Below are 22,206 nucleotides of genomic sequence, written 5' to 3' on the forward strand. Positions count from 1 at the left end.
GGAGGGGCGGGGCTATAAGAATGATTGACAGGCGAGGAGGTGGGCAGTGAGGAGGGGGGAGGGGAGGAAGCACTTGCCGCCACAAAAAGCCCGGCTTGGGGGGGGGGGGGTGGGAGAGAAGGGGCAGGAAAAAAAACGCGCGACGGCCGGGAGACGCCGTCCAATAGGAGCAAAGGCACGCTTTTGAGCGAAGTGGGAGGCGACCAATGGCGTGAGAGGGGGCGGGATGGAGGGGGTGGCAGCGGACGGTTATTTTTGATTTCTTTCTCTCTCTCTTTATAACCTGCGTTGTCGCCTGAAGCGGAGGAAGAGGGTAGAGAAAAGGAGTAAGTGAGAAGGAGAGAGAGAGAGAGTGTGAAAAAAAAAATAAACGATAGAGGGACACGAGGGCGGCACTGGATCTTTTTAACTCACCTTCGGAATCGTTTTTTTTTCTATATGATATATTTTCCATTTTTTTTTAAGAAAAAGATAAATTAAATATACCGAACACGGTAATTCAGCAGGCAGAGTCGGACATTTTCTTTTGATTTTTTTTTGTATTAAATAATTGTGGTTTTATTTTTAAAACAAACAAACAAACAAAAAAAAAATCATCTGAATCGCCCCTTGCTACAGGATGGAAGATAGCAAGTACTTACCCGAGCTGATGGCCGAGAAGGACAGCCTGGACCCTTCTTTCGTTCATGCCACCCGGCTGGTGACAGCAGGTAGAGGAGAACGTTATCTTTACATATAATGAAACTTTTTAATTATTATTCTTTGGGAATAACTCAATTCGCAGCATGTTTACTGCAAATAAACGAGAAAATAGCAAGGCACGTCCAGCCTCATTTAAAAACACCATTGAAAATTAGCTTTTCATTTTTTTTTGGTGATTCAGGTTTATGTTTCTATGAGGAAAAAAGTTGCCGAGTGAGAGGCATTTTTATGATTTTTCTTTAAACAATTGAAGTAAGATTTTCTTTCCCCCCCCCTCCCGTTATCTTGTCAGTTCATTTTACACTCTTGAACATCCAGACCTTTCTTATCACCTAATATCTGATATAATGTCTGATTTTTTTTTTCATTCTTTTTAATTTTTTGCCCCCTTTTAAAAAAAAAATGTCAAGTGTTAGTTTCATTCAAGCGGTTCACCTGATTGGGATTTATATGTAGCAAAAAAAAAATTGTAAAATCATGTTTGCCACTTGGAAGAGTCTGTTTTAGATCACTCAGTTGTTGTGCTTTTGGTTTTAGTCTGTTTTAAATCACTCAGCTGATGTGCTTTTGGTTTTAGTCGTGTCTGAGTGTTTGATTTACTCCTGTTGAATCATCCTTCAGCCCCGCTGTATTGTGCAGCACATGTAGTGTTTTGGTCCTGAAGCGGAGGAAGGACAGAAGAGGGAAGAATGAAAAGGACTAAGTGAGAGGGAATTAATAAACTTACCCTTGTCTTAAAATATCCTTAAAAATATATTGTATGTAAAAATATAAATAATACATTTAATGTAAAATAAAGTGACTTGCGGGTTGTGGTTAAGGAGTTCAGTGTATGCATAAAAGGCCTGTCTTTTAATATATAATGCATCTCTAGTTAAATTCCTTGTTTGAACTGAAGAAATGCCAAACCTCATTAAAACCATTTGTTTGCAAGCAAGGAGCCACACAGATGTAAACTGGATCCTTTGTCGAGAAAAACAAAATCAGATGCGCTACTTTTGGCTTGATGTTAGAAGATGGTTTCAATGTTCTTTGATTACTTATTTTGGTGTCTTCAAGGGGTGCTTTTGGAGACGTCCTGAAAGATGGATTAACATAAAGTATACAGTACTAAAATGTACAGTGCCTATAGATGAGTCAAAACCTGAGGCAAAATTAATATCTCCAGGGGGCTGAGGGTAAGTGGTAATGATATTTCTTATTTGATAAAATCTTATTTTAATTTAATTTAATGCAAAATTAACGAGGATATGCTAAAGATTTAAGTAATTTATACATTCATTTTTTCAATACATTTTGAATTTGTATGAACTTCATGATTGAACTATTAACCAATGAAAATTAAAGCATATCTAAGTTAATTTGCACCTAATTAAAACAAGACATCACATAAGAAATATTATTATTTACCCTCCACCCCATGAAGATATTTTTACCTATTTGTAAATTTTTAGCATTTACTATAGATTGCACAAACTTAAAGGCATGTGTGGAATCTAGTGACCTAAAGTTTACCACAGAAATACAAATGCCTTGAGTACCATATTTAACTTTCTTGGGGGTGGAAATTGTTTAACTTTCAAAGTTACCTATTGAAACTGTTGTATATGTATCTTTGGCTTGGTATGTTCATAGGCAAGCTGATAATGGTGAAATTACTGTATTTAAATTCTTGCATGCTTAGTATCCTGCAGCTCTTACTGGAAACATAAACCCACTGCAGATTTGGGCAGATTAAGATTTTGCAATTGATGGCTTTTCTGGGAGGAAAGGAGTGTAAAATTTCTAGGCATTGGCTTCACATACAACATTAGCAATCATTCTAGCAAAAATGCGTTTGCGTGAAGCTGCTGGCGCTGTAAATTTAACTAATTCTACATTGTGAGGTAGATTTCAGAGCAGAGGCAGCATCAGGGGAGCAACTGAAGTTATCAGGAGTTCTAGATTTTTGGCTGCAGACTTGGTGTGTAGTGTGGGCATTTTGCCTACCCATCCCCATGACAAATAACAACATGAAGCATGTAATGAATGACACCCATTTATATTTGCTTTTTGGAATCACTTTATTTCCAGTAGTGTAGGGAGAAATCAATAGTTTATGCCTCCGGAGGCACTACTGCTAGCTTATATTAGGGCACTTTTATTGGAATCAAGGCTGCTTCCTGCTGCTGCTTTCCAATATGTATGAAACTTAGTCAAACCAAACTTGAAACTACTTTGTGACAGCTTGTTCAGATGCTATTAAAAAATTGTTTTATAATTGACACACAATCTTTAAGTAATTTTCAATGTTTAATTATGCCATTTTTTGTGTGACGAAGAATGATGCGCTTGGATTTAGCGGAGAGGGCACGACTCCACTTGCCACTTTTTTAATATACTTTGAACAGACCTGAAGTTCACAGCTGTGGGGTGAAATAAGATGTATAATCAATCATTTTCAATATGGAAATGTAGACAGGTGGTTCAAGGAAGTTGAAGTGTTCAGGCTATACATCTGTGGTCACCCGAAGCATTTTATCTGATCAACTGTGTCTCAGATTTTTGCAGGATTTGGTTGGAATAAAAGGAAATACTCACTTTTATGTGCTTTAAAGAAACATTTAACTAGTAAACAACCTTAAAAAAGATTTCTAAAGTGTTTGAACAGTAGTTTCAATCCCTTCTGGCTATAACTGTAATCTTAAAATCGATTTGTAGTAGAAGCTTTATAGGGAAAAGAAAACTAGTTCAGTCTGATTATTTTGCATTGAAAATTGCAGTGTTCTGTTCTGACTGTGCAAGAATTATCTATTTTTTATAGAGCTGACCTGAAATTGATAATTATGTACATAAAGCACCAGGTTATCTGCTTTCGTAAATAGCTTGTGATATTTTTTAAGCATTAGTGGATGTGTGTCTTTGATACTGTAAAAGGTTCGCAGAGCTTGTTTTCTGAACTTGTTATACTGTTGATGTTCTCCAAAATTTGAGAATATTGTGGAAGCTGTTAACTTCTTTCATGCTCCTGGTAGATGCATTTTGTATAATCTTTGGAAGAGATGGAATTTTGATTAAAACGCAAAGTACTTATACAACCCTGTGAAATTCATTGTGCAAAACAGATGTTGATAAATACAAATGGATCGAGAAATCTGTAGTGATGTCGGGGCAGGAATTTTGCATTGGAATTCTATGCATGGATTGGATCATGGATTTGCGCTGGTTTAACATTGTTCATTTACCACATAAGTGATTACAATTTATGAATTAGAATATGCCAAACTTTTAGATAATGTGAATGGACTGGGTTGTAATGTTTCTTAGAAGTTCATATTATTGAACTCGTAGTACCATGACAGTTCCAAATGATCCTGTGCAGTTCTATTTATAAAAAGAGAGGGGCTGTAATATTGTTTACATTCTTGTTTGGTTTATAGTGGCATTTTCAATTTTTTCTTAAAGAAAAACCCAGATATTGCAGTGCCTATTCAACCTTGTGCTTGAATTCTTTAATTGAGTTTTTTTGTTGTTCTTTTATTTGAACATTTGGCAATTCGGGGAAAGGAACCTTACTTTAAGAAAAAATAGCTTAGGCTTTTGAATTGCGAGTGACTGTATTCACCCTAATAAAGACCGTCTACTGTGTAGAGCTATTTTCTAATTTCATTAAACTTTCTTTTCTGGTCTGAATGATTTTTAAAATTATTTTGTTACAAATGTGAAGTTTGTAAGTTTATTTTGCGATTGTCTCTCTAATTTAGGGCAAAATGGAGGAATGAAGGGTATCATGCGACCTGTTCTGAATTCTGCCTGATGACAAGCCTGGGTGGCTTGGTTGTTAAGGGTTAAAAGGGAGCACAGGTAATTTTACTGAGAAAAAGGTTGAAAAATGTTCACACCTGTAAATAATGACTAGAGCATTTGTGCTGACTGTTAGTCTCCAATTCTGGGAATGTGTTTGCAATGTCAGGTTTTGTAAACAGTTATACTTTAAACTGCCTACTTAATTCCAAGCTGGAATGTAGTTGGGGTTCCAGAGGATAGCATTTCTACCTCCTTGTAAATCACCTTGTCGTGGAGATGGGCTTTGATAGGCGAAGAGTCTATAGGAAGCCATTGTAGGATGGGGTGGCAAGTTTTCCTAAAAATATTACTGAACCTCACCGGATAGGGTCAGTAAGTAAGAATCAAGAGAGAAAGAGCAGAAAGACATGAGCAGCTAGTCTCTCTTGTTCACTATGCAGTGTGGGTGGGAGCTCATGCTCAAATTGAAGAGACCAAGCTTGTGAGGGTTTAAAGTTGGAGGATTTGCCTAGTTTTGGCTAGAAGAGATCTTCAATTCATCCTTCATTGTGAAAGTCAGTTCATGGAATAGAAGTTACTGGCTGAAAAAGGAAAAAGGAGCTGAGAATAGAATTGGACTGGTTCCTGGAGAATGAAGTGTCCATTTAAGGAACAGAGTAAAGTATAACCATGGAGGGGGATTTTCGGCCATTGTAGAAGTTACATGAGGGATCTTTTATGCCACCTACTGAAATAATGTTTAGTCAGTGTGGCTTTGAGTTTGTTACGGTAAAAATCTTAACTTGAAGAAGCCTTGTCGTGTGACCCTTTCAATCGTTTATTGAAAGTTTGAATTTCTTTTTATAAGTTATTGGGCTCTATGGGGATTGTAACATTTTTCAAATAAGCCATTCAATTATTGCTTATGTTTTTTCACTTTTGTCAAAAAAAATTAGATATTTAAATTTAGATGTGTATGTGTTTTGCAGAACATCAGTGCAGTCATTTGGAATGTTTAAATTTGGGTGAGGTGGAATAAATACAATTCACACATGGCATACTTGCAAAATCAATTTTAGCACCAATGAGAGTGGTTCAGATCTGACTACCAGTATGGAATGAACACAATTAAATTTGAAAATCCAGTTGAGTATTACTTTAAGGATCCTCTTTTAGACCTTAATAACTATTCAATATATGGTAATAAACATACTGTAGGACCTTGCAGTGAGTGCTTTAATTAGCTCAATTCCCTATTCTAGCATACAACTCCACACACAGGAATATTCATTACCTTGTTTAGTGGGTTATGGAATGCGAACGATCCTTTATTGAGAATCGGCATTAATTTGTCGTAAAATTTTCTGTTCATTAACAAGCTCAGTGATGACGGCTCAGGGATTGTTACTACTTGTCTAATAATAGTTATAATGCAAATTCCAGTGTGCTTGATTTTACATTGAAATGGTTGAAGAGTTTCCTGTTCCCAATTCCACCATAAAATCTGATGGAATGTTCAATGTAACTGTAAAGGTAACCAAGCCATTATAATGTTGTCATTGGTGTGATGTCCAGAGAGAGCCTTGAAAAGAGAATTTTTCTGATGCGAAATAGATCAGTCATGTGTAATGACTTCAGTTTAACAAATTCTGAGCTTTTCTGTGGCAACCCTAAGCAGCTGAGGCATTAGAAGTTTTCAACTAATTTTGGAAGTAATTGTGCAGTTTCAGGAACATAGTCTCTTGCCATTCAGCCACTCATTTGAAATTTGTTGTCCGAGTCAGTTCAATATTTTACTGCACTTAAGAAATGTATTGCTGTTGAGTGCCAAGGGCAGGGAAATTTCAGTACTTAAAAGTTTACTGGGCATTTCTTATGTGAAGTTTTTTTTAAACGTTTGACAATTACCTATCAAGCTCGCTTTGCATAGATCAAAGCCTATTGTTTGCCAAAAATGGACTACAAAAATTGCTTGTTGTGCAAATATGTAAAGCAGTATGAATACTGTATTCTCTTGTGTAAATAGTTTGAGCTTCACTTTCTGTGGAATTAGTTTTTTTTAAAGATCCAAACTGTAGCTTTTTCATAGTACAATAAGGCCTACATTTTTTAAAGCCTCTTGCCTACAAGATCAGGAGTAAGCTGATTGAATAAATGTTTCTGTTAAAGTACAGTCGAGTATAATTGTTGTATACAAAGTCTATACATGTTTTAATTATATTTAAGATTGACATGATCCTGAAAACTGACTTTAGAAACTGTTTCTGCTGGGAAACACGATCGTTTTACGGCAGCGGGATTTTACGTTCCCGCCGAAGTCAGTGGAGTTTAGAGTGGCTACCCGCATTTTTACGGCCCCGTCCTCGCTGTGATGAGGCTGTAAAATTCTGGCTGCTATGCAATTTGGAAATTGATTAATAACAGCAACAAGGTAATTAGGTTTTGAAAGCATGCTTGTGTTGAAATTGTATATTGGAATTAAAACACGTTGTCTGGCATTTGAACAGTGTGTTTAGTTTTGAAATTGCGCTTCTAGGGTCAATGAATAGGGATATTGTAGCTATGAAATTTATTAGGAACAAACCCTTGAAATTGCGTTTTGATGGTTCTGCAGTAGGTTTATATATGCAGAAACTTGTATTTGGTTTCAGCAGGCACACCAGGAATGTTGGCTGCTTCCCCTTCCTGTTCCACTTTCGTAGGTGTTCATTCAGTTTCACTTGTGGTTTGCATCGCTTTTTAGTATAGAAAATTGTTGTGCTTTTCTTTCAGTTTTAAGAAGAATAGAGCTTTTAAGACTTGCATTCAGCTTTTGTTTTGTTTTGAAATTTTATGGTGTTTTATTGGCATCCTTCAGAAATGTATCTTCTATCATTTGCTTTATAAGGGCATTCTCTCAGAATGAAGATTAGAAAGCAAAAATAGCAAGGAACATAGGTTTTATGTTCACGTGGGCACATGGAATGATAAACTACCTAAGCTTGGTAAATAATTGTTACTGATATAATTGTCACTGACATAAAATCCCTAGTTACAGTGACCATCTCATGCCACAGCTGTGTAATGGTCAATAAAGTATACTACTGTAGTATACTACAGCTTAAAAAGACTGTTAGTTTTTTCTTACTGTTTTCTACACAGCTGTACTTTGAGAGGTTTTACAGTAGGGGGTGGGGTAGAGTTTTTATTTTGCCATAACTTGTCTTACCCCTTGGTGTATTACCTTTATCATACCAGAGAATAGCAAAACAAGTATTTAGGTTGTACCTTTTTTTACTTTTTGATGTAAGCTTTTATTTGGGTTATGAACAAGCTTCCTCCTGGCCCAGCTTATAAACCTGCCAATTAATTTTCTTATTTTCTAAATAAAACTCTGGTATATTTTAACATTTTTTTCCATCAAGTAAGATTGCCTATTTCCACCTTAGTAGCATTGCCTGACTTTGCCCCGTCTCGACTCATCTGCTGCTGATACCCTCATTCATGCTTTCATTACATTTAGACTCGACTATTCCAATGTGCTCCTGGCTGGTCTCCCACATTCTACCCTCTAAACTTGGGGTCATCCAAAACTCAGCTGCCTGTGTTTTAAGTTGTAACAAGTCCCATTCTCCTTTTGACCCCTCTGTTCACTGACTTACATTAACTCCTGGTCAAGCAAAGTCTTGACTTTAAAATTTTCATCCTTGTTTTCAAAATCTTCTGTGGTCTGACCCCTCACTATCTCTGTAATCTCCTCCAGCTGCACAACCATTTGTGATATCTGAGCTCCTCTAATTCTTGCCCTAATTGCATTTGTGGCTGTGCCTTTTGTCGTTTAGGCCTAAGTTCTGGAATTCCCTCCTTGCACCCCTCTATCTCACTTTCTTCCTTTAAGGCACTGTACCTGTGAAGCACCTTGGTATGTTTCATTACATTAAAGTCGCTATATAAATAAGTTGCTGTTCTCCAAAAACCTCTGGAATCTAGCACATGCATGGCAGCTGTATGAGCAAGTGATGAATGTGTAGCATGTGCAAGTTTGTTTTTAATTACAACGCCTTCTGACTGCTAAAACTTTGTGATTATTGGCACTCAGCCTCTTTTTTACTTTCGGTTTTTTTTAGAAAAGATCAGGTGATGAGTAACAAAGTCTTTTTCCACTTCATCACCCAATTTTTGCGTCAGGCATTCACAGTAAAACTTCAACTCTGCTGCAACAAGAAACCTTAATCCAGATAATTATCATGGATGAAGGTACAGCTTTCACAGATATCTGATTCAGCCATTGCAACAGGGGTCCTTGATAACTCCTTTTAGGAGGTTTTCTACTGTAGCCAAGTCAGTTCTGCACCCAGCCTGGGCCAGGAGTTAAATTTTGGGTGACTGCCAGTACTCATGCACGCGGCAAATAGCCAAACTCGTATAAATAATCCCTTGCCATTAAGATGTGTAGCAAGATCATAAATCACAGATGGTCAATTGATCTTTTATTCAAGTTGCAGCATGTGGAATCTCCCACCTCAATTGATAGTGGGTTCTGTATTTGATAGCTGCGCAGTGCGTTGAGTTCTCTAATGGGAATAATCCTGTGCTTCATTCTATGTTGGCAGTGATCATTACAATTTTAATATTGTGTTTTATAAATTTTATACGATTTTATTCTATGAAGATGTGGTATATTTTTAAGTGTGAACTTTTGCACTTCACCCATAAACTGTCCTATGGTGTCTCTGCTTAAAACTTCAAAATTTTGAGCAGTTGGTGACAGTTTGTGCCAACTGGGAATTAGGTTGAGAATTCAAAAGTACATTTTAATTAAGATGTCTTGCCAATTGTGAGAGAAGACATTTATTTCTATTAGGATTTCAATTCTAGCCCTAGAGTAGAAAGTAAGAATGCTAAATCACTGCACCTCTCAAACTTAGTTTGGTGAAATTTTGATCATTTTTAAACAAGTGTTCATAGGAAATAGGAGTAGGCCATTTGTCCCCCTCGAGCCTGTTACGCCGTTTGACTAGATCGTGGCTGATCTCCTACCTCAACACAATTTTCCCACGCTATCCCCATATCCCTTGATGCCTTTAGTATCTAGAAATCTATCAGTCTCTGTCTTGAATAAAAAGCGTTCAGGTTTAACAGTGTTGGAATTTCCAAGTGCCTCTGGAAAGAACTTTTTTCTGAACATTAGTAGGAATTCATTGGGGTTGAGGTATGCTGTGCTTTACCCGTTGTTTTAAACACAAAAAACTCATTGTGCACACTCCATTGTCACCAGTATAGATGTGGCTTTTCTGTGTTGATTCTTAATGTTTATTATTAGCTATCTGACAGGCTTCAGCATCTTTTATGGTTGCCCTCACACTGTTATAATTACATTTATTCAGATTTCCTGGATAATTATTTGCTTTGTGCTAACCTTAGCCTGACCTGATGATAATACGTAGAGGAAGGCTGAGCGAATTGTATTTTTCAAAAATTTAGCTACCTCAGACAACTGGCTCCACGTGATTTTTTTTTATTAATACTGATTTATAGGTATCAATGTGACTAGTGAGGTGATTTAAAAACACTTGGTATGAAAAGGCACTCTGCCATGAAATCTCTTATACCTTTAGAAAGGGATAGATTCTTACAGCATAATATTTTCTTGGGACAAGCTAATTGTTGAGTAAACAACATATAAATACTGAGAGAGGGAGGAGAAAAAGCAAAATGCAGTTGAAGCCAGTTGAACTTGGAACCATGACAGTATGACTGGATGAAACAACAAATTGTGGCTTATAATTTTTTGCAGAGCAGATCTTTTAAGACCTGGTTCAGAGTGCTCTTTTATAAAGGATCCAGTGCAGCTGATATTATACCTGTTAATATAAGAGCACATTAAAAGTTTGAGATTTGATTATGGATTGGAAAGAAATAATGGCCTTTAAACGTGCATATTGTGTTGAAAGATCTCTGCCCTATAACTAATTAATTTCAAGCAAGACCTATCTGCATATTTAAAACCTACTGTAATCTTGAAATTAGTCTCATGAACCCTGCAAGCATAAATATTAGTCTCAGTATGAAATGAAATTTAGCCTAACTGTTTGAATTTGGCTTGTGTGTCTGCATCAAGTTTATTTAAATGGATATAATTATATTAACTTTGGGTGTTTAAGCGCCATCTTCTGTGAGAAAGCTATTAGCTTCCTGACACACACACACTCGAGGAACATCAGGTAGATGTGCTTGACTAGAAGTCAGCATGAGCTTCAGCAGTTTGTCAAAGACCAGGCATTTTTACACTTATAACCTCTTGACTTCTATGTTACTGTGATATCATTTTTAGTGGACATGTAATTTCAGTATTCTGTTTGTCACCATACCTGTGAGAATGGGTGGTTGGGGTTTTTGCGGTTGCCTTAGCTTGATTATAATTATAATCCATTTCTTAAGGGAAGCATTATTTGTGGAATTGTAAATAGAGTGAGTTACTTTGCTGTGGAGTTAATGCTTGGAGATAACCTGGAAGAAAACATTTTGTGTTTCACATCCTACCATGGCTTTAATAAAACATAATAAGCATGAGTATTTCCTGTTTCGTGTACTTCAGCTGTACATTTTCAATTTTTGGCCTTCCAAATATATCTGAAAAGAGCTATGTCAGTAGAAGTGTTCTTCAGTAGAAGTTGTTGTCTAGCCACAAGCATGGCTACGTCAATACCTTTTTATCCACATGCACTAATGTTAGTAGAAAATGCCTTTTTTAACACAAATCAGGTAAGTATACTTTTATGTGTAGACTTACTTAAATAACTATTCGGTGTGAAACCTTTGCAGTCTTTCTAATCAAAGCTTGGAATTGTGGCATGAATTTATCAGACACAGAACATCTTAGTGCAGCTTTTCAGTTTTTATCCAACTTTAGTTGGCACAACAAGATGTGCCTGACCTGTCTGTACTTTCCACCCAGAACTCAGGTGGGTACTGCTTACCCTTGCGCATGAAATGTTTTGATGGAGTTGCTTGTTATTTGTTGGTTTTGCTTTCTTCTGCTGACCTGGAGCAGTTATTGAGGAAGGGCGTTCCACACTGGAACTTTGCTGAACGTTAGTGAGGAAGAAAAGAAAGAAGCAGATCTGCGATACCTTTTGTAATGTAGTGTTGGAACATGGTGTTTTGGTTATTATAACAACAACAACAGCTTGTATTTATATAGCACACTTATATGTAATAAAATGCCTCAAGGTGCTAAACAAGAGCTAAATCAATTAAAACACTTTGGACTCCTGTGGTTCTGTGCCAGAGATGGAGGTATCAGGACAGATAACTAAAAGCTTTATCAAAGAACTACGTGTTAAGAGGCCACTAAGTTCAAGAGCTGTTAGGGATGGGTAACAAATGCTGGCCTTGCCCACAACTCATGAAAGAATAATTAAAAAAAATTAAGGAACATCTTAACAGAGGAGAGAAGGGAAAAGAATTGCTCTGAATGTCACTACTAAAATGAATAATGAAAGCAAGAATTCATAAGTGTAAAAGTAATCTTGCAATAGAATAACCAAGCAGTAAAATGTAATAATGGAAACTTAATTTTATACTTGCTTATGAAGGAGTTCCTATAGAGGCCTAAAATAATCTTTTGTATAGCACCTTTTCACAATCTCAGGATATACAAAATTGCTGGACAGTTAATGAAATATTTTTGGAGTGTAATCAGTGTTGTACTGTAAACAGGGTACAGCAGTGACTTTGTGTAGAGCAAGGTCCAGATAATGATCAAATATTCTAATTTGGTGATGTTTGAGTGATAAATAAAGACTCGGACACTCGGAGAACTCTTCTGTTCTTTAGGTAAAATATCCCATCATTCTGTTTAATTATTTCATGGGATTTGAATGTCACTAACAAGACCAGCATTTGTTTCCATTTCTAATTGCCCTTAAGGTGGTGGTCATGAACTTACTCCTTGGACTGCTGAGGTCCACCTGGTGTAGGTACACCCACAGTGCTATTAGGAAGGAAGTTCCAGGATTTTGACCCAATAATAGTGAAGGAATGGCAATATAGTTCCAAGTCAGGATGGTGTGTGACTTGGAGGGAAACTTGCAAGTGCTGGTATTCTCATACATCAGCTGCTCTTGTTCTTGTAGATGGTAGAGCTTGTGGGTTTTGAAGGATGCTTGGTGAGTTGCTGCTGTGCATCTTGTAGATGGTGAGATGCTGCCACTGTGCATCAGTGGTATAGGGAGTGAACGTTGAACATGGTTATGGGGTGCTGACCCATGTGGGCTGTTTTGTCCTTCATGGCGTAGAGTTTCTGAGAGCTTTAATTTTTAACATCACAAATTTTGATGTGACCTTACTGGATATGAAGGGTGACTGGAGCTTGGAAAGATCTGGCATGATAAACGGGAATCAAGGTTTGTGGGAAAAACTAGCCGAACAATGGGCTACCTTCAAAGAAGAATTGGCTTGGGCACAGTCAAGGTATATTTCCTCAAAAGGGAAAAGTAGGGCAAACAAATGCAGAGCTCCCTGGATGAAAAAGGAAATAGAAATTAAGATAAAGAAGAAAAAGTGTGCCTGTGACAGATGCCAGGTAGAAAGTACAATTTAGAACCAGGCTGAATACAGAAGGATCAGAAGGGCAGCGAAAAAGCAAAGAAGAGAAGCGAAGAGGGGTTATGAGAAGACTGGCAGCCAACATAAAGGGGAATCCCAAAGTCTTCTATAGGAACATAAATCGTAACAAGGGTGGTAAAAAGAGGAGTAGGGCTGATTAGGGATCAAAAGGGGGATTTACACATGGAGGCAGGGGGCATGGCTGAGGTGTTAAATGAATACTTTGCATCTGCCTTTACAAAGGAAACAGATGCTACCCAGGCCATGGTGACAGAGGAGGAAACTCTGTCACTAGAAGGGCTCAAAACTGATGAGGAGGAGGAGGAGGTATTGGATAAACCGTCGGTACTTAAAGTTGACATGGCACCGAGACTGGATGAGATGCATCCAAGGATACGAAGGAAGTGAGAGTGGAAATTGCAGGGGCACTGGCCATAATCTTTCAGTCTCTCCTGGACTCGTGAGAGGTTCCGGAGGACTGGAGAATTGCAAACATTATGCCCTTGTTCAAAAAAGGTTGTAAGTATAAGCCCAGCAATTACAGACCTGTCAGATTAACTTCAATGGTGGGGAACCTTATAGAAACAATTATTTGGGACAGCATTAATAGTCACATGGAAAAATGTAGGTTGATTAGGAAGAGCCAGCATGGATTTCTTAAAGGAAAATCGTGTTTAACCAACTTGCTGGAGTTTTTTTTTGAAGAGGTAACAGAGGGTTGATGAGGGGAACGCTGTTGATGATGTGTATGTGGACTTCCAAAAGGCATTCGATACAGTACCACACACTGGACTTGTGAGAAAAGTTATAGCTCGTGGAATTAAAGGGACAGTAGAAACCTGGGTACAGAATTGGCTGAGTAATAGGAAACAGCAAGTAGCGGTTAATAGGTATTTTTTGAGCTGGAGGAAAGTTTGTTGTGGAGTTCCCCAGGGGTTGGTATTGGGACCCTTGCTTTTCCTGATATATTAATGATCTATATCTTGGTGCATGGCGGCAATTTGAAAGTTTGCAGATGATACAAAACTTGGAAGCATTGTAAACTCTGAGGAGGAGAGTGTCGAACTTCAAAATGACATGGACAAGTTGGTGGAGTGGGCAGGTAGGTGGCAGATGAAGTTCAATGTGCAGAAGTGTGAGGTGATCCATTTTGGTAGGGAGAACATTGAGAGACAATATAAAATAAGGGGTACAACTCTAAAGTGTGCGCAGGAGCAGAGGGACCTGGATGTATATGTGCATAAGTCATTAAAGGTGGCAGGATGGGTGGAGAGGGCAGTTAATAAAGCATACAGCACGTTTTCCACGTGCTCAGCTATTAAATCTTTTATAATGGACTCTAGAATTTTCCCCACCACCGACGTCAGGCTGATTGGTCTATATTTCCCTGTTTTCTCTCTGCCTCCCTTTTTAAATAGTGGGGTTACATTAGCTACCCTCCAATCTGTAGGAACTATTCCAGAGTCTATAGAATCTCGGAAGATGACCACCAATGCAGCCACTATTTCTAGGGCCACTTCCTTAAGTACTCTGGGATGTAGCTTATCAGGCCCCGGGGATATATATTTGCCTTTAATCCCATCAATTTCCCCAACACCATTTCGCTACTAATACTGATTTATTTCAGTTCCTCCCTCTCACTAAACTCTGTGTTCCCCAACATTTCTGGTATGTTATTAATGTCTTCCTTTGTGAAGACAGAACCAAAGTATGTATTTAGTTGGTCAGCCATTTCTTTGTTCCCCATGATAAATTCCCCTGTTTCTGATTGTAAGGGAGCTACATTTGTTTTCACCAATCTTTTTCTCTTCACATACCTATAGAAACTTTTACAGTCAGTTTTTATGTTCCCTGCAAGCTTATTCTCGTACTCTATTTTCCCCTTCTTAATCAATCCCTTGGTCCTCCTTTTGCTGAATCCTAAACTGCTCCCAATCCTCAGGTCTGTTGTTTTTTCTGGCCAATTTGTATGTCTCTTTCTTGCATCTAAAACTATCTCTAATTTCCCTTGTAAGCCATGGTTTGGCCACCTTTCCTGTTTTACTTTTGCGCCAGACAGGAATAAACAATTGTTGCAGTTCACCCATGCGCTCTTTGAATGTTTGCCATTGCCTATCCACCATCATCCCTTTTAAGTAACGTTTCCCAATCCATCATAGCCAACTTGCGCCTCATACCATCGTAGTTTCCTTTATTAAGATTCAGGACCCTAGTCTCAGAGTCAACTACATCACACTCCATCTTGATGAAGAATTCTATCGTATAATGGTCGCTTATCCCCAAGGGGCTTCGCACAACTAGATTACCAATTATTCTTTTCTCATTACACAATACCCAGTCTAGGATGGCCTGTTCTCTAGTTGGTTCTTCAACGTATTGGTCCAGAAAACCATCCCGTATACACTCCAGGAATTCCTCCTCTACGGTATTGTTATTAATTTGATTTGCCCAATCTATATGCAGATTAAAGTCACCCATAATTACAGATGTTCCTTTATTACATGCATCTCTAATTCCCTGTTTAATGCCATTGCCAACATCACCACTACAGTTTGGGGGTCTATATACAACCCCCACTAACGTTTTTTGCCCCTTAGTGTTTCTCAGCTCTACCCATACAGATTCCACATCGTCGGAGTTAATATCTTTCCTCACTATTGCGTTAATTTCCTCTTTAGCCAGCAGTGCAACTCCACTGCCTTTTCCTTTTTGTCTGTCCTTCCTAAATACTGAATACCCCTGGATGTTCTGACTATATCTATTTGCGCAGTTAATTCATCCACTTTATTGTGAATGCTCCTCGCGTTAAGGTATAAAGCCTTAAGGCTTGTTTTTTTAACATTATTTGTCCCGTTCCCACTATTTTTCACTGAGGCCCTGTTTGATTCTTGCCCTTGATTTCTCTGACTATCACTTATTTTGCTTTCTGTCTTTTGTTCTTGTCTTTGATTCCCCTTCCTCTGACTCCTTGCATAGGTTCCCATCCCCCTGCCATTTTAGTTTAAACCCTCCCCAACCACTTTAGCAAATGTTCCCCCTAGGACATCAGTCCCGGTCCTGCCCAGGTGTAACCCTTCCAGTTTGTACTGGTCCCACCTCCCCAGAATTGGTCCCAATGCCCCAGGAATCTGAAACCCTCCCCTTCACACCACCTCTTCAGCCACGTATTCATCCGATATACCCTGCTATTTCTACTCTGACTGGCACATGGCACTGGTAGTAATCCTGAGATCGCTACCTTTGAGGTCCTACTTTTCAACTTATTTCCTAACTCCCTATATTCTGCTTTTAGGACCTCATCCCTTTTTTTAACCTATGTCGTTTGTTCCAATGTGTACCACGACCACTGGCTGTTCACCCTCCCCCTTCAGAATGTCCTTTAGCTGCTCTGAGACATCCTTGACCCTAGCACCAGGGAGGCAACATAACATCCTGGAGTCTCGTTTGCGGCCACAGAAACGCCTATCTATTCCCCTTACAATTGAATCCCCTATAACTATTGCATTCCCACACTTTTTACCCCTCCCCTTTGCAGCAGAGCCAACTGTGGTGCAACGAATTTGGCTGTTGCTGCTTTCTCCTGAGCGGCAATTCCCCCCAACAGTATCCAAAGCAGTATATCTGTTTTGCAGGGGAATATCCACAGGAGATTCCTGTACTGCCTGCCTAGTCCTCTTGCTTTGCCTGGTGGTCACCCATGTTTTCTGACTTCAAAATGTTCAGTAAACCACTTTCAAGCATCAGCATAGCTGGGAGAATAGAAGAACTGTGATTGAAAATGCCTGATGGCTTTATAATTGTTTCTTGTAAATGATTGTCTCAATTTTAGCACTCCAGGTTGAAAATGCTTTGGTTGCTGAATCGAAAATTACTGAATCTGAGGTTTATCCATGATCTTCATTTATGAAGATTGATGTGAATAATTCATCTAATGCATTTGCTGTATGATCCTCTGTTTCTGCCTAGCTTATTCCTTAAAGGATCAGCACAGGAAAAAGCAGAAGGATTTAGGCCTTCATCTCAAAGTAGGATTTTAAATTCAACTGAATCTGGTCTGAAAATGTTAGTGAGAGAGATGCAAAAAATATGCTTAACTATAAGTAAGAACAGGTTTTAAATTGGTTAACCCCTAAACACAGGCGTGGGGTCATAGCATGCAAATAACCCACACCTGTTTGTCGCAATGCGAGCAACACATCAAATTTACGCTGCCAGATATCTTAATTTTAATGCTCTGTGCAGTCAGTGCTACCCATGTTACTCATTGACTGTGCAAATCAATAGGGGTCCAGATATCACAAGTGGCTAGCGTGAATTTAAGTAGCCCATACCACTGAAAGGTATGGTGCGCTCTGGCTGCAAGAAGTAGTGAAAGTTCTTTGAAAAGTCAGCCTGGGCTGTAATACTTTAAGGAATGGCTGAAAATAAGAGGTGCGCGCACCGAGGTTTTGTAACAGTACACTGGAGGTCTTGACATGAGATATGGAGGGAAGGAGAGACATCCTGTGTCTTGCCTTGTGCCTCTAAGCATGTACCATCCTCTTTGACTCTAATAGGACCCACTCCACATCTTACTACCCACTTAAGATTTACATGATGGTAAAAGATTTTTGGTTTCCTTTTATGTTGACTGCCATTCTATTCTCTTGTTCTCTCTTTGCTAGTCTTATTTTACACTTCACTTCTCTCAACCTATTATATTTGACCGTTCCTCACTTGTAAAATTCACCTGACATACATCGTACACTTTCTTTTGCTCCTTCATATTCTCTATACCTTGTTTGTTATCTAAGGACCCCTGGTTTTAGTTCTGCTACCTTTCGCCTTTGTTGAAATGTACCTAGCCTGTACTCGAAGCAGCTCCTTAAAGATCACCTATTGTTCCATTAGTTTTCCTATCAGTCTTTGGTTCCATTTTACCATGTCTAGATCCCTCCCCATCTCATTGAAATTAGCCGTCTTCCAGTTTAGGTGTTCTGCTTTAGATTGTTCCTTGCTCTTCTGCACTAGTAGTCTAACTACCCATCTTTTTGTGAATAGGACATATCTACCCGACAATGTGGAAAAAACAGCAGCTGCCAGTGTTGTAGTTGTATTGGAGGGGTGTGGCTAGTTCTGGAGCACAAGTCTTCAGTACCATAACCGGGATGTTGCCTGTAGCCTTTGCTGGTTGTATCCAGTGCCTTCATCTGTTTTTTTGGATTCTTTTGGAGTAAATCGAATTGGCTGAAAACTGGCATCTGTGATCTGAGGACCTTAGAAGGAGGCCACTGGCTGAAGATGGTTGCACATGCTTCAGCCTTACCTTTTGTACTGAAGTGCTGGGCCCCGCTGTCATTGTGTATGGTGATGTTTTTGGACCCTCCCCTTCTGGTTAGTTGTTTAATTGTCCACCCTCATTCACGACTGGATGTGACAGGACTGCAGAGCTTTGATCTGATCTGTTGCTTGTGAACTGTCCTTAGGCTAGGTGTGAGATGGAGAGAGTTTGCAGGCTGGGCTCAAGGTAGAACTTAGCCTGGGTCAAGGCCAGATATTTAAAAATAAGACTTATGATTACTCAAGAATGTATGCTGACAACCTACAAATATTTATGACAGTTATTTCAAAAGTCGTGTCCCAGGACTTTATTAGTTGGGTGGCGGCAGAGGTGAACACTGAGCAGGAAAAAAACCCATGAGGAAGGAAATGAAGGAATGACTCAAAACCTGACCCTAATCAGCTTTTGAGTTGGGGATAGTTCCAGAGAGGAGAGTGATGGAATAGGGAATGGCCTCCAATACTAGTGGAGGTGTGGGGGGTTGGGGCAAAAACAAGTAATCAGAGGATTTAGGAGCTGGTATCTATGGCTGGTGAAGATTGTTCAAATAGTGAGGCATGGCAGTAAAAAGGATTTGAAAACCGATGAGAATTCTGATTCTTGATTTTGTTTGACAAATGGAACCAGTGGATCAGTTTGAAGGCAAAAGGTGATAAATAAATTGTGTAGAAGACAATTAAGGGCTCAGTTCTGCATTTTCTCAGGGGAAAAAAATGTACCAGCTAGTGCTATCTTCTTTGTGGAATGACATTTTTGCCCGCTGATAGTTGCAATGATTGAGCCCCTATAGATATTTTGCTGAGAAAATGATCCTGCCCTCTTTTCCATGTCCCCCTGCTCCCCACACACACGCACACAAACACAAACATTTGCAGCCTCTTCTACAGTAGAGAAGAGATCATGTACTTACATACTCAGCTGTATGAGCAGATATCTTGGACAGAGAATTTGTGAAGTGACAAGATGAACATACAGAACATTCAACAGGGTTTCAGGTCTTGCTGTGATAGGTCAAATCTATACAATTAGTAGTGTGTCTACAGGGGACACTTGCTGACATAGATTCCGGTCATGTCTCGAACTGCCAGGTGGTCAGAAACAGGCTCATGTAAGTGCTTACATTATTGGAAGTCTTGACATTGTTAGGATGCATTCTGCTGATGGGTGTTGTGCTGGTCCCGTATAGGGGTTAAACATTACATTGTGTAGCAGAAAAGCTTTAATCAAAATTCATATGTATAGTTTATTTCATGGTTGCCTGCCTTCTCGTTCTGTGCAAGCCTACTTTTTTATCTGTATCTAATCGATTTTCATGAATGCAGTTATACCTTCTGATTTATTTTTGCTGGTTGCACCAATTGACACTCTCTGTTCAGCGATAACTAGATAGTGTTCTTGGCTAAGAAATCACTAGGTCTATTTAAAAAGGGAGAATGATCTTGTTCAGTTTAAGCATTTACTCAGGCTCTGTTGGTGGAGTGCTGATGAGCCTTTCAGGATAATTAGACAACAAACAAATGTATTCCAGAGCAATAGAAATTCATCCCATCATCCACCCAATTTACCCTTAATTTGCACAACACTAAAACAAAAATAGCTGGAAAAACTCAGCAGGTCTGACAGCATCTGTGGAGAGGAATACAGTTAATGTTTTGAGTCCGTATGACTTCATCAGAACTGATGAAGGGTCACGTTAACTGTATTCCTCTCCGCAGATGTTGTCAGACCTGCTGAGTTTTTCCAGCTATTTTTGTTTTTGTTTCGGATTTCCAGCATCCACAGTATTTTGCTTTTACCCTTAATTTACTTGGTTCCTTAACTCTTCGAAGAATCCTTCAGACCAGGATGTTTGAATTAGATGTGGTAAATGTCTTTTTCAGATCAGTTTTCTGTTTGGCTTCTGCTACAGTCTAATTATTTTTTTGTTTGAATCTGTACAGATTTTTGCTAAATTAGTAACCTGATTATTTCAGGTTGGCATCCTACCTGGATGGACCCTCACAAATTGAAATGTGCAGGAATTAATTGCATTAGCTGTATGTTGTGGTTTAGATTTGCTTATGGAATTTTTGCTGCTGGGATAAAACTGTCGTAATTGAGCAACAAATTCTGCTATACTCAGTAAATCTAAAGCGCAATCATAGGCCGTGACGCAGGCTTCACATATTCTAATGATTTGTCTGAAAAGGCAATTTAATGACCAGAATGTAGGTCTAATTAGTACCAATCTAATGCCCTTTCTGTCTTGGTAAATAGTATTTGTAATTATATATCAATGCTAGCGTGTGTACCTTTTTAAAAATTTTTTTACCAACTCCTAATTCCTTTGTATGAATTCATCTGCGTAGCTGAGATATTACTGTTTCTAATCAGAATAGAGGAAAAAGAATGTATGCATCTAAAATAAAAAAGAGTGTTAGTGTACTGCATTGACTAAATGTATTCATCCAGCTGAACAGTACATTCTAGTGACACCTCGGGTGTTGATTTCAGTTAAGGTGGTAGCACCAGTGCTTTGACTTGGGAAAAGGAAAAAAGCTTATTACTAACTAGCAAATCCTGCTGGAATTGCTTGTCTGTGGGATGTTAGGTGAGGACAATTGTTCTTGACCCCAAACTCTCTTGTCAGATAGATTAAGATAAATATTAGAAATACTGTGGGTGCTGGAGATCTAAAATGCAAACAGAAAATGCAGGAAAAGCAAACCAGACAACGTCTGAGGAGAGAGGAGCAGTGACATATAAGGTCTGTGACCTTTTGCCAGAATGAGAAAATGTTACATATGTAACAGATTTTAAGAAGGGGCAGGGGGTGGGGTGGGCAGAAAGGGCATTCTATCACAGACCTCACATTTTGCTCTTGACTAACCACTTTAACTTTCTCCCTACCCCTCCCCACCACCCACCCCTTGCACCTGCTTAAAGTCTGTTACACCTGTAATATTTTCTAATGTAAAGGTCAGACCTGAAATGCTAACTTTGTTTCGCCACAGATGTTCTCTGGCCTGTTGAGTATTCCTAGGCCTGTTAAATTATACAAGAAGTCTTAGGGTGCATAAGTATCCAGGATGCCACATCACTTGCTACTGCACCATGGTTTGTGCACCGAACTAACAATGTATTATTCCAGCACCAACATGGAGAGCTCCAAGGAATAGTCAATGAAAACACCAGCATCATGCCTAAGTAGTGCAATTATTTAAGACTGCTGGCAACCAAAAGGTGTAACATGGCTGCAGGTGTCTGTGAGTAAAACACAAACATTTTTAACTGATTTAATGCTGAATTAGATTGAGAAAAATCAACCTGAATAGTGCCAGAGAGAGAGCAAAATCTGAGTAAATCGTGCAAAAATGAGATGGCTGCCGCCAAAAGCAATGAAGATGCAACTCCAGCTCAGGATGAATTGGGAGGCTGATGATGTTATGGAGGTGTTTGAGAAGTTGTGCAGATTGACATTAAGTAGTTTTCTAAAAGGCACTCATGAAGAGGAAAGCGTCAGCTATATCCTTTTGTGGACATATATTTGTTTTAATAGCCGGGAGATCAAGTGAGGACAACAGTAAAAACCCAGACAAAATCTGAGAATTTCAACATCTATCTTCAGCCAAAGTCAAACCATTGGATCCACCAATATATTGAGGCAAAAACCAGGTGTGCCTGTTGACAATTTTAGTGAGATTGAGAAATGTAGTTAGCAAGTATAAATTCAAGAAAACTGATGAAAGGCTGGTAGAGCAGATCATTTGGGGCTCTGCATACCCTGATGTACAATAAGTTCTTACTGGAAAAGGCAAGCTCACAATATTGCTGGCTGTTGATACTGCCAA

At 38.8% G+C, this 22,206-nt stretch overlaps 1 protein-coding gene across 7 annotated transcripts in view; it reads left to right on the forward strand.

Moving 5' to 3' along the window:
* Nucleotides 1–231: 231 nt before the first annotated feature.
* Nucleotides 232–22,206, forward strand: part of khdrbs3 (KH domain containing, RNA binding, signal transduction associated 3) — a 215,991-nt gene continuing 194,016 nt past the window's right edge. For 5 of the 7 annotated variants that reach the window (XR_013576457.1, XR_013576456.1, XR_013576459.1 and 2 more), the window contains exon 1: nt 346–710. Coding sequence is in view for 3 of the 7 variants with exons in the window: in XM_078540957.1 (XP_078397083.1) it covers nt 620–710 (91 nt within the window). In the remaining 4 variants the exon portion in view is untranslated. The other 2 variants (XM_078540958.1, XM_078540959.1) reach the window with 2 other exon arrangements.

The sequence above is a fragment of the Cetorhinus maximus genome, chromosome 4 (assembly GCF_964194155.1).
Source record: "Cetorhinus maximus chromosome 4, sCetMax3.hap1.1, whole genome shotgun sequence".
Classification (NCBI taxonomy): Eukaryota; Metazoa; Chordata; class Chondrichthyes; order Lamniformes; family Cetorhinidae; genus Cetorhinus; species Cetorhinus maximus.